This window comes from Misgurnus anguillicaudatus, chromosome 24, assembly GCF_027580225.2.
Source record: "Misgurnus anguillicaudatus chromosome 24, ASM2758022v2, whole genome shotgun sequence".
NCBI classification, from domain to species: Eukaryota; Metazoa; Chordata; class Actinopteri; order Cypriniformes; family Cobitidae; genus Misgurnus; species Misgurnus anguillicaudatus.
The window spans coordinates 9886619-9902331 of record NC_073360.2 but is presented as its reverse complement, the minus strand read 5'-3'; the positions used below and the strand labels follow the sequence as shown (position 1 = coordinate 9902331).

The window sequence follows — 15713 nt, the reverse complement described above, 5'->3', positions numbered from 1 at the left end:
TACAACTTTACATGTGTACTATTGAGACACCAAATATTTATTTGACATCTTTAGCAAGTCTTGTGAAATGTCGCAAAATTCACGTAAAAAAAAATTGTGTTGAGAAAGTGGAGGAAGTGACGTATGCCGTGAAGCAGTCAAATTTTGTAGGTTTTTTTGTGCTCTGGTTACTACCCGAAACTCTAAGTTTTAAAGTACGAGTAAAAGCGATACAGACCCCGTCAGGCTATGGTAGACATGTCATTCAACCTATTTAAAGTCGATGTACCATCACAAGGGTCTTGGAAATGTATTATGAAGGTTGAAAAACTACATGGTGTCGCTTTAAAATTATAAAAACAGCAGTATATTGACTCATTTTATTTCAAGGCTTCTGAACACATAAACAGGCTGAATATGGCACTGACAATTGTGACTGATTGGTGTTTATGGCCAACCTAACACAAGGTTTTTAGTTCATAAGAATTGTAGAATTTGGTGCATACCTTATAAAAGATATCATATTGCTTTTAAACACTTGGAATATAGCACACCGGTCATACAGTTGTGCATTAACACATTAGTTACACTGAAAATTTTTTTTGTAAAAAATCCTCTTAACAATTTGCACAAGACTTTTATTAAGTAAAATTTACTGCTTTTTAAGTACAACTTATCTACCAAAATCAAATAAAATTTACTTAATAATGCATGAAAGATTTGGTAAATAATTAGGTAAAGCTCACTTAATTATTTTTATTTTAGAAGTTAGTTAGATTTTTTTAAAATACTGAAACATTGCCGTCCAAAAAATATTAAATAAATCGTATTTATTGTTGTATGGTAGATTGTATTTACTGTTTTTTTATTTACTGTTTAAAAAAACACTGATCACCTGAACGGTGACTTCACAAAATTATCATTTACAACAAAACAACACCAATAATATAAGAGCTTAAAAATACAAATATTTAAGTAGTTAAAGTTCTTATCAGTTCTTATTCTGAAAAATAAGCATAAATTATCAAAATATTCAGGCACAAATGATTATGGTTATTCCTTACAACATGTACTGATAATTTTAAGTTCATTTCACTTGAATGTTTCAGTTTAATGGATTTATTGCTAAAAGTGCACCTTTTTCATTGCTTAAGTTGATATTTTGTGTATTTGGTTGGTATAATACAATGTGCTTGCATGGTTTATGGTTAAAAAACACATTTTCCACATATCGTACAGATATCCTGCTTTCCTCAAACGCATTGATTTTGTACAAAACTCATCGATCTGAAAAGCTCTGTGTCGTGATTGGCCAACTCAGATTTTGTTTTAGGCAGCCTGTTACACAGTAATTTTTTTTTGTTTTGTTTCATTTTATGTCATGAATTTTCACAAAAGGAGACCAAAAATTATTATTTGCAATTATTAAAAGCAATTAGGCATGCAAACTATGGTAAAATCACTATAGTGTACAGCCACTCATAGCTTACTGCCTAGATTCCCACTGGTCCTGAATTGTTCTGCCCGCTGTGATTTCATTGACATATTTACTATTAAAAGGTAAATCTTTCCATTCATTTCATCTGAAAGAGCTTGGAATTGTTTTAATGATTTAGCTTAACCTGAAATATTCTCATTTCCACTAACGCTTTACTTCCATAAGAGAGAAACGTGAAACCACGGTCCATAAATCAACTACGAAACAAATTTTCTCCACTGCTGCTTCTTTCATTTTAAGGTTGGCTGTGCAATAACAAATCCCTTATGTCAGCTTGCTTCATTTTTTGTGGAGTGCTGAGTGTATGGTGGTACTGTGGTGCGACGTGTTCGGCCCCACGTTGCTGAAAACAAGGACTTAACAAGCCACACAGTGCTGAAATAACACTTCCTGTCTCTCCTTCAGCAGCCCAGACTTCCTGGTTGACTGAAGCAAATCTCTGCTGAAGCTGAACATTCAACCACAAGCTCGGGTTATTCCTCTCTCTCTCTCTCTCTCTCTCTCTCTCTCTCTCTCTCTCTCTCTCTCTCTCTCTCTCTCTGTTTATATCTATTCTTATGGGTGACCAAACACTGTTGGATTACAGTTGCAGGAAGAGCCAAGATTTACTATAAATTCTGTGCAACACTGGTCTATAATTTGAACTAGGGCTGGGCTTGATACCACTTTTTCATGTCTGATACCGATGTCGATACCACAACCTTGAGTATCTGTCGGATCCCGAATCCGATCCAATACCATCTCTATCGCCCTTTTAATCAATTAAGCTGCAAATAACACATTTGTTAGCCTTAAAAGTGTAAAGTAAATGTGTGAAGTAAACCATAACTTAGGTATGATAAAAAGTTTGCCATGGCAGTTAAGGTCCGTGTTGGTATCGGATCGGATTGTATTCCCCGACTTTAACAATATTCGATCCGGCCATTTTCCCCTATAACAGACTAATATCGATACAAAATATCGGATCGCCCCACCCCTAATTTGAGATTAAAGGGGGGTCAAAATAAAAAAAACATTATTTTGTGTTCTTGGTGTAATGCGTGTGTGTTTCCGCGGTTCCAAAAACACAGTTTTCGTTTCTGAAACGCGTACATTTTTACAAAGCTCATCATTCTGAAAAGTGTGGTGTGCTCTGATTGGCAAGCTAGTCAGTGCGTTGTGATTGGACGAATACCTTAAGCGTGTGACGGAAATGTTATGCCCTTACCAAAACACAATACTACAGTGAGAATAAAAGTTACACCACCTTCTTTTGCATACAAATTTGGGCGGTGTTGTGCAAATGTGATGTAGATATGTGAGGATATTTGTGAACAGAGGCGTCATGCCCATTCAAACTGAGGGGGCACCTGCCCCCTTGGTTTTTTTGAGCCAATGGATTTTGCATCCAACCTCAAAATCAAATAAACCTCCATTCATCTGTTATTTGACTTTTAATCTGTTTAATATGCACAATATTATACATTCTGTGCTGCATCCTTGTCACTTTTCTGAGATTTTCGCCGTTTTGATAGTGATTTGATCATGTTACATTACTTTTATTCTGGCGGCAGCTAGCGCTGCAGTCAGCGCAGTCGCAGACGTCATCAGCGTCTGGGCGCGCTCACGAGCTCTCTCCTGTTGCTGGCTTGCAGCTGCATTTGGCTATCTGAGGAATTAAAACGTGTTAGAAACGCTCACAACATTTCCAAACCCCAGTACGGTAATCTGCAGTTAACCTCCTCTGTGTAGAAAATGTATGGTTTTAAATGTGACCGTCTCAACGTTATATTAGTAGAGATTCATCTTCTTGGCACAACGCCAAAGTTCGCCAGAGTTCACGCGGGCGCGGAATCTCACATGCTCACATATGAGGTAAAATTTAATGCAAAAATCCATTCCTCTAATAATTTTATCTAAACATATTTTTTAAAATCATTATTGAACATTAAAATCAATCACGTGGCTATAGCTTATGTCATTTTCGTTGTTTATATACTTTATGGATTTAAAATTACACTAATTTTATATGATAATGTAGTTGTTGTGCAAAATGCATTAATGACACAATTAAACAAGCCATTAAGACTTAAATAAATAAAACATGCCGTTTTAGATGTAAATATGATGCAAATGTGTCATTATTCCGATTGAATAGCATTTAATATTAAAGTTAGTCATCACTCGTTGACACTGTGCCCCCTTAAAAAAAATTGGTGCATGACGCCCCTGTTTGTGAATGAGGCATTTTTGGAAGGCGTGGATGAGCCTTCACTTTAAGAAACTATTTCTTTTTGGGTTTAAGACTTTAATGTTTGAGACTTTACGGTTTTTCTATGTAAACCTTTTGATTTTATAACCGTTTGGCTTATTTTTGGCAGCAATTAACTCGTTTTCAGACGCTTCCTGTTTTTACAGACAATGTGGAATTTTTCACCATTCCTCTTCACAGATCAACTGGATTCTTGAGATTTCCGGTGTTAATCTCTCTTTTAAGGTCATTCAAAGCATTTTAACTGGACTTAAATCACTGGGTTACTCTAAAAAAATTAATTCTTCTGGGAAGCGACTGTGTTTTTTGTCATTGTCTTGTTGCATCCCCTTCTTGGTAAGTTTCACATGGCCTTAAAGAGCACTTATTGTCCGATTCACGATTTTACTTTCCTTTGGTGTGTAAGTGTGTGTTAGTTCATGTTAACGATATATAGGCAACAGTTAACTTCCTGGGATTGGTGATGTAGTAAAGGCCGACATTATCATAATTCCTCCCGCTTCGGACTCACAGCCTGTAAATTAACTCCTGTTAGCATTGCATTGTGAGCAAATCTTTCAAACATAGTAGGGAGCGTCACGTTTCCGGCTGACATCAGAGGTATTCAGGCCAATCACAACGTAGAGATTAGCTGGCCAATCAAGGACACAGAGCTTTTGAAATGTATGCATTTTAGGAAGGGAGTGAAATCTGGAGCTACAAAAAATGTACGGTATGTGGAAAATAATAACCATAAACATTTTTTAACCATACACCACGCAAACACTTTGTATTCAACACAGTCTCACGGGAAGTCGTGTTATAGTAACGAAAATTTTTGATTAATTTATTCGTGTTTGATGACACGAATTTCCGCACGAATTTTCTCTTTTTCGTCCTTCCCAGCACGAATTTCTATCAATGGCTGTTCGTGTCTGTGGCACGACTTTCTTTATCGTGTCATTTTATATTTTGTTTTCTCATCGTTGTTTCCTATTTTTAAATCATTGTCGCTTGGGGTTAGGGTTAGATCCGGGGTTTGCGTTAGGATGTTATTTTTTGCATTGGTTTCTACATGTTTTTCGTCCACTTTTAAAACTATTCTCACCTGGAGTTGGGGTTAGAGTTGGGGTTTGGGTTAGTAAGTCGCAGAAAGTGATTCTAACCCAAACCCTAAGCGACAATGGTCAAAAAATAGGAAACAACAATGAGAAAACAAAATATAAAAAATGACACGATAAAGAAAGTCGTGGCACAGACACGAACAGCCATTGATAGAAATTCGTGCTGGGAAGGACGAAAAAGACATTCGTCTCCGGAGCCACGAAAAACAGCAGTAATTCGTGTCAGCAAACACCAACAAACCAATAAACAATTCTGTCACTACAACACGACCCGCCGTGAGACTGGGTTGTTGTATTATACCAAATACACAAAATAACATTTTTTTTAGCAATGAAATAGGTGCCCTTTGATAGGTTATTGGATCCTAAAGTATTATATAGAAATCTACAGATATTAAAGCTCCATTCTCTAACTTCTTTGGTTAAACATAAACAAAATGATGTTATTTATCAAGTACACAATCACAAGTGAACAATCATTGTTCAAAACTTTGTATTCGTTGTATTCACAACAATTAGCTTATAATAATGATTTATAAGTTGAGCTGTCAAGTTGAATTTAATTGTGACAAACGTAAAAAGCAAATAACCAGTAATTTCATGTCTCAAACACAGATGGCAATAGAGAGGCCAACGTTTTTTGTACTATTTCAATGGCAAAACTCTATTAGTGGAAGTTCGAGAAAAGAAATCTTTCGGGACTCCTTAGGCAAACACAAAAAAATCATCAATTGTTTTTTTTTTTTGAGACCCAAAATCATTGGCTAAAATTTCCACGTAACAAAACAGACTTCTTAAAAAGGAAAACTATCACATTCAAAAACATTTTCTTCCGGTGTGAAACACTATACGAATCAACCATTACACCAAACAAATCAGCTATTCAATAGAAGTTATTCAGCATTATTCATACCGTACACAATGAGCAATTCATCACGTACAATCTTGAAAGCACTCAACAATGAATCACTTGATGTTATTCAGCATGATGACCGAGAATGTCAAAACGTGATGTTACATTTATACTCCAGACAAATCTTTAAACCTTAAACAGGAACATGAAAGATCAGGATCCAACGATTCATCTGTCATAGAAAAGTCTTTTAACTTTTGACTTAACAACACAGCAGGACAAACCTGTTCTGTGATAAGGTGATGCAATCATGGTACTTCTTCTAAGTGAAATACAAATCAATCTACATTTATAGCAGCACACACATGTAAACTTATTAACACACCCAAACAATGCAAATATTTGTGGCTGATTGCCTTTGCCTTGTACGAAAGGACACATGCTGGTACATTCATAATCCAAAGACATTATGAAGAAGGACTAGGAATCAATCACACATTCATTTAAAAATCTAAATAAATAAATCATGTGTTAAAATGACAAATTTAATTTACATTTTTAAAATGTATATTTATATCTGTTTATATATATAAATATTTTATCAAGAATTGGACAATATACTGTCACATGAAGAGAATTAATAAACTTTTTTAACAACTTTTATGAGACGCGCAATTATTTTAAATTGATAATTGATTATTTTACAGTGACCCGCCTCCCCATTTGAATCTTATGTTTGAGTACATTTTCCGTTTATAAATAGCATCACATTTTCTAACCACCAAGGATCCTTTGATTAATTTTTAATGAAAGGTTGAGATTACGTTCATAACTCTGCTAGGGGCTTCAAGACAAAGCGAAACATCATTCACGTTTGAAAGAACAAAGACAGGCTTCAGAACAAGAGTTTCTAATGAAAGATGTCTTGGTGACACATAAAGGGCTTATCTGTCTCGTTATCAGTGAAATGGGCAGCAGATGAGTCAATGTGAACCACGGGGAGGTGCCGCCTGTGCCAAAGACCCGTTCCTCACAGACCTCGCGGCCAGACAGCTCTCATTAACACACCACAATAGAAATGAAAGGGACTCAATAGGCGGGGACAGCCGCGGTCCAGTGATTTAACATCAGTGTAATGTTCCTCTCCCTCTCCTCTCTCTCTTGTTGGGTCCCTGGCATTTTTTTCTATTAACCTCCGTCTGGGGCTTTTCAGTGGTCTCTTTCTCTTTTTTCACTTTTGTTCTGTCCCGCATACTTCAATTTAAAGTTACGCTTTAGCAGCCATTTCAGTGTGTAGAGTTAAAGCACTGCTCTCACGCTCTATTAACTTCCTAAAACTCTTAACATGCACACAATATTGGAGAAACCTGCATATCGATATTCTGACCGCTCGCTCTCTCTAAAGTACACTTTTGAAAATAAACGTACAAAAGCTGCCACTGGGGTAGTACCCTTTAAAAAGGTCCTAATATGTACCAATACAGATATGTATACAATGTGTTATTTTAATTACCATCTAAATGAAACCCAAGTTAATTTTGGACCCTAAATCACTTCTTGTTTTCTCTAACACCGAAATAGATCTGAACTTTACCTAGCTTCACCTGAACTGCACCCATTTATTTGCTTCGGTTCAAAAGCCAAACTAACGTGCGGTTAATAGTAACACAGCTATACTTTACATATTTATACAGAGCAATCTGTGCTTTTGGTCTTTTTCTCTTACTGTCAGAAGATGATCTCCTGTGAATTTGTGAAAAGTTTTGATGTGTTTTGGTTAAGATATTGAACAAAAGAGTGTTTTGGAGGCATGAAACGTGCATTTTCGATTTCTGAGTTAAGTCACCAAATCCAACCTTATATTATTTTAATCACTGTCTTGTTACCTAAACCATTTTGAAACATGTCAGCAACTCCTAGTAACTGATAGCTGTGATTGAAATCTATTGGGATCTATTAATATGCATTGATGCATAATACAAGGATGGTTAGATGAAGGATCATGGATGGGTGAATGTGTGGATATCTATCTATTATAGTGTTACGTGTTGCTGGGTATAAATCCAAAAGAGAGGATGACGACAGGAATTAACCACGAACATAAAACTTTAACATAAACAAAGATGGTAACAAAGTATTCACATTTGATAACATTCACATTTGATAACATTAACATTGGCATTAACATTGGCAACAGAAACGCTACCCAAACAAGAACGGACATAGGCTCTGTTTACACGTACATGGTTATTTTTAAAAACTGAGATATTTACCTTCGTTTGTGCCCCTCGTTTACACGCAAACGGAGAACTCGCCTCTGAAACCGATTGTTTCTAAAAACTCCGGCCAGAGTTCTCAATATTTAAATGAATTTTTTTTGAAAGACAAAAAATTATATGCCATTATTATTATTATTATTATTATTATTATTATTATTATTATAGTTTCACATTAACATGCAAAATTTTCCTCGAATGGGGGTTTGTGGGCTTTACTTTACGCGAGAGAGCTTGTAGAGAGAGGATTCCTTCTTGCACGCACATGGACTTAATGCGCGCGTCTTGGACTACTATCATCTGAAATAAATCCTGCGCGTCATAAGCAGCTGCGCTTCTCACTGTCTTACTAGGTAGTAATCCTGTTTATGATATGCATTTCAAGGAGTTGTAGCAATACATCCCTCGTGTTTAAAATATAAATCGCGTTCCACTGGACCGATGTTTTTAAAGGCTCCTCTAAGAGGTTTATTTTCCCCCGCTTGGCAAGCCGACCTGACGTGACATGGGGGCGTGGCAGGCTGGCAGCATCGACGATCCCATTTTTTAATTCGAAGTTTGAGGTTGTGACTTAATTTCGATTGATTTCGATTTAAAATCGAAATCGTGACACCCTTATGCGGTACTTTGACATCATCGAACACCTACTGCAACAACTATATATTCACGGGTACATGTAAATAAACACTTTTCTCAAAACTGACTTGTGTGCACAATATTATTTTTGAAACCGGAGAGGTTGAAATGTCCATTTGTGAAAATAGCCGCCCACGTGTAAACGTAGCCATAGACAAACAGGAACAGCGAGGCAAATAAAACAATGGAGTGATGAGGGTGATGATTGTCAGTTGGTATGATTACAAACACAAATCAGGTAAGGGAGAGTAAAGAATGATGGGAAATGTAGTCCAAAGAGAGTGACGACTGAGGAAAACAGGAGTGCAGACAGAATGGGACTGTGACATATAGAGGGTATGCACGTGACGTCAGCTTTGGGGAAAGTGACTGCGATTACGCCCACTGAGTGGCAAAAGACAGAGCGGCAGCATTTGTGTACAGTGTGAAATTAGCAAAAACACGGGGAAAAAGCGTCTAAATGGGAAACAGCTGTTGTGCGATAGACTGTACTAACAGATTAACAAGAATTCGGAGCTATCGTTTCACAGACTGCCAAAAAACACCGAAAGGAGAAGTAAATTGATCGTTTATGCCAACGTCCACCGACCACAGGTTTCACTTAAAAGTATTTTTTCAAATATTTGTATTTTATCCGTGATTTTCTTTGGAAAACATTAATTCCTAAGCATATTATCATCATTTTTACTCAATAACATTTCATAAATACAAGTTTTTGCTTTACATTTAATATTTAAGTACATTAACGTACTTTTACTCAAGTAAAAGTACACAATTTAAATGTAATTAGATATTAAATAAATTTTAATATGCAATATAAAAGAATACACAGTATGATTCTATGCTAAGTAAATTTTTTCCCAATACAAACACCTTAATAAAGCACAGCTGCTTGGAAAATGTTACTAATGTAACTAAGTATTGTCCACTTCTGCTATGAAGTCCAACTAAATTCAATTTAAGCTGATAATAGTCAGTTTTACTGCCATTTTTGCAGCAGCCGCTATGAAAACCAGCCATTTTGTTGAACATTTCCCACTCAACAGTGCAAGTTCCGGCTTGGTCACATGGAAAAGTGAAGTCAATGCATATCCTCTATAGGCAGATATACAAACAATATTCACCTTTAGTATATAGATACTGAATAGATAGAGTTATATTAAATTATTTGTGTTTAAACAAAATGTTCTTGCAGGTGTTACAACAAACCCTCTGTTTGTTACAATGAACCCCACCTATGGGGTAAGTTGTAACGTTTTGCACTCCTGTCACTTTCGGTGTAATTGAACGATAACGGTAGGTCCCACAAACAAACGTTTAAAGGAACAGTATGTAGGATTGTGGCCAAAAGTGGTATTGCAATCACAAAACTTGTGGCTAAAACTGGTACTGCAATTATATAGCTGGTGGCCAGTACACAAAATGACAACATAAACATCAGTTGAGGGCTGCAACTCCACTTTTTAAATGACAAAATCCTGTCTGGACCACTGTTGTCATTGATATAAGTTTTTGAAATGAAAATTATTTCTTAATGTCTAGTGACATATCAGGGCCATTTTATGATTAATTGATATACATTTCTTACATACTGTTCCTTTAAGTGTTCATTTGTAGCAGAGATGTGCGTGTTGATTGTGTAAAAAATGATTAATCTAACTTAAATATTTTTTGAATGATAGAGCCAAAGCCTAAAAGCGTTACTTTGTGCCCCACACTCGTTAACATGTACTAATACACACTTACACACCAAAGAAAATGTAAAATCGTAAATCTGACAATAGTTGCTCTTTAAATTCTGCCCCCAAGCTGCCAAAAAACACAAAGATGGTTAATTTGAACTTGCAAGATTCAATCTTGGATGGGTTACTTTTCTCATTTTAGTAAACTCTACAGGCAAAGCTCTAAACCATGAATAGGGGTGTAGTATTTAAATGACGACTGTCATCAGCCACAACATCGACGTCTGATTATTCTTAGTGCAAAAATGCAATCAAATAGACTTAAAATCATTTCTTAGGTGTTCTTAATTATTGTAAGCACTAACAAAAAGTGCTTTGTCAGGTTCAGGATAACAACAAATGACCAATCGTCGCCTTGCTATTAATTGCAATCATAAAACTGCTGATAAGGATCATAACGTTTGTTTACATCAGCCACAAACTACACAACGTTAAGTGTCTTCTCCAATCTCTCTGCTATGGGCAGCATAACAGGAAGTGATGCGTTCAGCAGTCCTGAAGTCCTGTAACCTCCTTGTGTCTCTCTCACTTAAGCCATTCCTCTTTCTCTGTCTCTCTCCATCTCTCTCATTTAGAAGGGAAGGTGGACACCTCAGCCGTCTGACCCAAACAAATAATGACACATCTGAGATCAGGTAGGATTTACCCAGACACATTTGGCTTTAGTGCAAAACTGATGTCAGAACAGTTATGAGGCCAAACTTTCACATTGTTAAAAATACCTGATTCACAGTTTGTATGTTTGTAGCACGCTGAGCTAATGAAGATGAGCTAGAGTCTCCACGGCAGGATGGAGACAAATGGGTTGAGTTAATGAAGATAAAGTATCCTTACACCACAAATCCAAGACTCGACCTAGACTTGCACTGGAAGAGAAAATAAACTTCATTTCTTTCAAATGCCCCTGAAGTATTTGTTTCGTCTTCTCTGTTGTGTGTCGAAAGCCCGCAAGGCTATCAGATCAGCGAATAAAAGGCACCTTGTGGGTGCCCAAACAAGCTGAGTTTGGAATTACAGCCGCGAGCTTCCAGCCTTAACTCAATCAGGTTCCCTTCCTTGTGTTCACACTGAGGCAAAGGCACCCTGAATTACACTGGCTGAAATTGCTGCTTACTGGACTACAATGAAAACGTAAAAAGGGGTTTGAACTCATGACCTCTTTGCTAATGGTTATGCATTGGGCGGACGCTTTTATCCAAAGCGACTTACAGTGCATTACAAAATATACATTTTATCATTATGTGTGTTCATAATGCCTCTCGTAAGATTGTGAAGGTGCATTAAACAGCAGCTGGTCTCCATCATACTGAGCCTCATGAACCTCACATCCATCCGGGTCATGGCACCACTGTAGCCAGCCAGGACTCAATCGGTCAATTCGATCAGCATCACTGTTGCTGGCGATCGGTCCAGCATGGGAGTTATATGCTCTGTTATATGGCCTCTTTAACTTACATTGTGCCCACCACCACTCATTACTGTGACACAACCTCATTACCGTTTAAAGTTAATGCATTTTGTTTAAAGGGTAAAGGTGTGGTAGTACTTGTTGACCTGCCAGAATCTAATGAAAATATGCATTAAGCATTTTAAAAAAAAGCAACGTAGAAGTTCAGCGGTAATGACAACTGGCACTTGTGTGTGTGGTTATAGCATCTCCAGACTTGCACACAAATCTAATACTTTCATCTTGACAGTCTATTACTCACCCCCAACAAACTGCATCCCTCCAGCTGCGCGTCCAATGGTTCTGGAGATGAGGTCTGATATGCAGCAGCCCATGATCGCCGTCAGAGCCACAAGCAGCAGCAGCCCACATCCAATCCCTGTAACGACCGTACAGATCCGCCACTCCACGCTCGGGATGCCCTGGAAGCTCGCGTAGCGCCCGCACTGCTCCAGCATGACCGTGGCCTGCCTCTCCTCATCCCGGATGGGATACGAGCAGCGCCGGAAAGTACCGAAAGACACCGGCTTATCCATCTGTGATCCCAGCAGCCAGTAAGGCATGAAGAAGCCCACACACGAGGCAGCTGCACTCAGCAGGGACACCAGAGCCCAGATCATCCCTGTACACGTAAGACTTGATGCCATGCTGGAGAAATGTTTATAATTATCACTTCCAGAAAGGTGGATGACAAACAAAGGTGTCACAAAATAATTCCCTTTCCCTGATTGGATACAGGATGTCTATCTCCATACAATCTTCACCATGGTTCTGCGTCACCTGTCAAAGAAACAGAACTTTCACCTGAATCAGCAACACTGATAAACCTTTAAAATATTAGTTTTATAATATTAAGATGTATGTTGATTTATAATTATGCATTTATTAGTGTTTGTTGTATACTTAAGTGTACGTGCAATTAAATCAGTCCAAAAATGAGTTTGATTTTGAGAAAGGATCTAAACTCTAACACATACTATTGCAAATTACACAGATGGTTTTGTCAACTAAGTAAAACAAGTTTATATGGGCCGTTGCGTAATGAAACAAATGAGCGCAGGGTCCGAAGCGCGAGACAGCGCTGATGCAAAAACGCGTCTGTGTGAACGGATCCTAAAAAAGCGCACATCACTTTAGACTTTCACAAAAGCAGCAAGGGGGTCTAACATGTCCTACACACACAGCATACTAGCCTACTAAAAGGTACTGGAAAATAAAAGAAATGCAACAAGCAAAGCATAAGCAATCTGATCATCTATTTTAGTCACTGAAAAACACCCTGCAAACTAGCTACAGGACAGTCATGTAACGCATGATACCATAAAACTAAACATCGTGCATAATTAATAACTTACCACGATACGTTGTGGGTGATGCCTCGATGCAAACTCAGCTCTAGCTTCACCAGACCGAGAAATGATAAAGTTTGTCCGCTGAACGGTGAGCGCACGCGAACAGAAAACAAGCCCTAAATTCCTTCAGTTGTCCTCTCCTTTGCCGAGGTCTTTTGAAGTCTGTTATTGGTCCCTGTCACTCGTGCGTGAAAAGCGGTGAGATAATCCTGGTGTGTTTTAAAAACGAGACGAAATCGATGCGCTTTCCTGGACTGAGCGCGTGCAGTGGGAGACTGTGAGTGAGAGCACAGCGCGCTTTCACTCATTCGAGTCTCCGCCCATAAACTGCATCTTATAAAGTGCTTGATGAAAACGAAGCATAACTCACGCCTTTGGATCGAGACAGGTGAGAGCAGGACACAGGGGATGCACGGAGTCACACTTTTTAGGCTACTGAACATTTTGGCTTGACAGTTTCTGTTTAGACACATCATGGAAAACGTGTCCCGTACTGTCACGCGTAAAGTCAATAGCTAAATGGAAATCCATATTAACGATAATATATTGATATTGATTTAAGAATAATATAGGCCTAAAGTAAGACAATGTGTGTCTATGATGGACTTAAAATTACTTATTTAAATAAATAAAGGCAGAAACACATACATAGAAATTAGTGTAGAAAAACATAAACGAATAGATAAAAATAGAAATAAGTAAATATATTTAAAATGCATGTAAAACCAACAGTACAAATAAATCAGCTAAACAATCAATTCAACTCACTAATTAAATTATAACTTGCCATTTTCCAACATTTCATAAAAATGGAAAAGACTTTTTCCATGTTTTAAGTGCTATAATTTGGTCCTCAGTGCTTTTATCAACCTAGAAAATGTGAAAAAGATCAACCCATTAACTTAGGTTTGGTAAACCATTTCTGCAAGCATATGAAAAAATAGGTCGTGTCATTGAAATTTGCCTCCCCTTGTGATGTCAGAAGGGGATAATACCACCCCTTATTCTGCACTATCCAACCACGGCACTGCCATCAGCTTATTTGCATTTTAAAGGACACCCAAAAACGACACATTTTTGCTCACACCTACAAAGTGCCAATTTTAACATGTTATAATAAATTATATGGTATTTTGAGCTTAAACTTTTTTTGGACATCTTAAAAAAGTCTTGTGAAATGTGCCCTTTAACAATAGCCTAAAGAGTTAGACATGAATGGGCAATCTCTGTTGGGCGGACAAATGATGACATCACCCGAAAGCGGCAGAAAGTTGCGATCATCTGCAGTGTTCGAAATATGTCAAAAATTATGGGGTACCTTATAATGATGGGTCATTATAGGGTCACTGTGATTTCATAAAGTAAGATGTTATCCTGGATCAACGTTTTAATCAAAGAAACCACAAATTAACCTTAACTCAAACCTTAACCATTTTTTAACCCTCAAATTAGTGTGAAATAATAGTTTAAGAATTTTTTAAAAGTCCTAACCCAATCCTAAATCTAATCTGTCAATTCCTCCAGAAAACAGCGTGAGGCGCACTTGAAAGTTTACATTTATTTCAGACAAATATCTTGCATTATTTATTATTTATTTATTTAACCAGAGAAAGCCATATTGAGACTATAGTCTCTTTTTCAAATGATCCATGGCAAAGAAGGCGTATCAGCACCCCAAGAATTTGGATTAGTTTATTGCGAAATTTGGTCAAAAATGGACAGTATCGCTTTGTGGCAGCGCAGCACGGGAATTTAAATTCATGTAGTATTTTCATTTTAAATAAAAACCAGGAGAACCCCCTAATTTATATTTTCATGCTTTATAGGGCGTCCCTCAATGCTAATAGGAGCCATCGCCGACCCCCTAAATTCAAACACTGGGCATCTCCGTTGAATGCTCCCACTTTTTTCTAAGTTGTAATATGTTGCAGGCTTTCAATTAATGCAATAACATTCAAGTCTATTTAGTAAACATGTGCTTTAATGCATAGAGATGATGGCACAAAAGATACACTGGATGTGTAAAGCTCAGGAGATGCTGGTGTAAAGTGCTGTAGGCTGAAGATGTGACTGCAGTTTTGAATTATTTAGAAAGCCCCTCACATCCAGGGGAGCTGTAACCCTTTGCCCCACCTCTCTCCATCCAATCCCGCTGAGGAAAAAAATTCAATTGTTTTGTCCTTTATGGTACAATATGTGTAGTGGCTGTAAGATGTTGTCCTTTTCTTTCTGGCAAGGTGAAGTTAAGGTCAAGAGACCAGTTTGAAGTGATTTCACCAACAGCAGCTGCCGGGGGATAGAAAATTATCAACGTGTCACTTCAATGATCATCGCCGTTTTTTATTGTGTTTGTTCAACTGTCTCAGCAGTTGTTTAACTGCAAAAGTACCAGAGTGACAAAAACAAAACGCACTAAACAAGACCATGGTCAGTTTGACGTACATGCTGATGTCACAATTTATAATATTTATCAAAGTACCTTGAAATGGTTTACATCTGCAATGTTATAATATGTTTGTCAGCAAAATTAAAAATTACTAAGGCTGCGTTCACAAAGCAAAATTATCGTATTCTGG

General features: G+C 37.4%; 1 protein-coding gene across 1 annotated transcript in view; it reads right to left on the bottom strand.

Annotated features, from left to right (window-relative positions):
• LOC129437660 (LHFPL tetraspan subfamily member 6 protein) overlaps window positions 1-13439 on the bottom strand; it is a 102659-nt gene extending 89220 nt beyond the window's left edge. Inside the window, exons 1-2 of the mRNA XM_055195927.2 lie at window positions 13141-13439; window positions 12048-12565 (exon numbers count right to left, since the gene is read on the bottom strand). Coding sequence (XP_055051902.1) covers window positions 12048-12432 — 385 coding nt within the window. The 5' untranslated portion in view covers window positions 12433-12565; window positions 13141-13439. The remainder of the gene's footprint in view (window positions 1-12047; window positions 12566-13140) is intronic.
• Between the last annotated feature and the right edge of the window lie 2274 nt (window positions 13440-15713).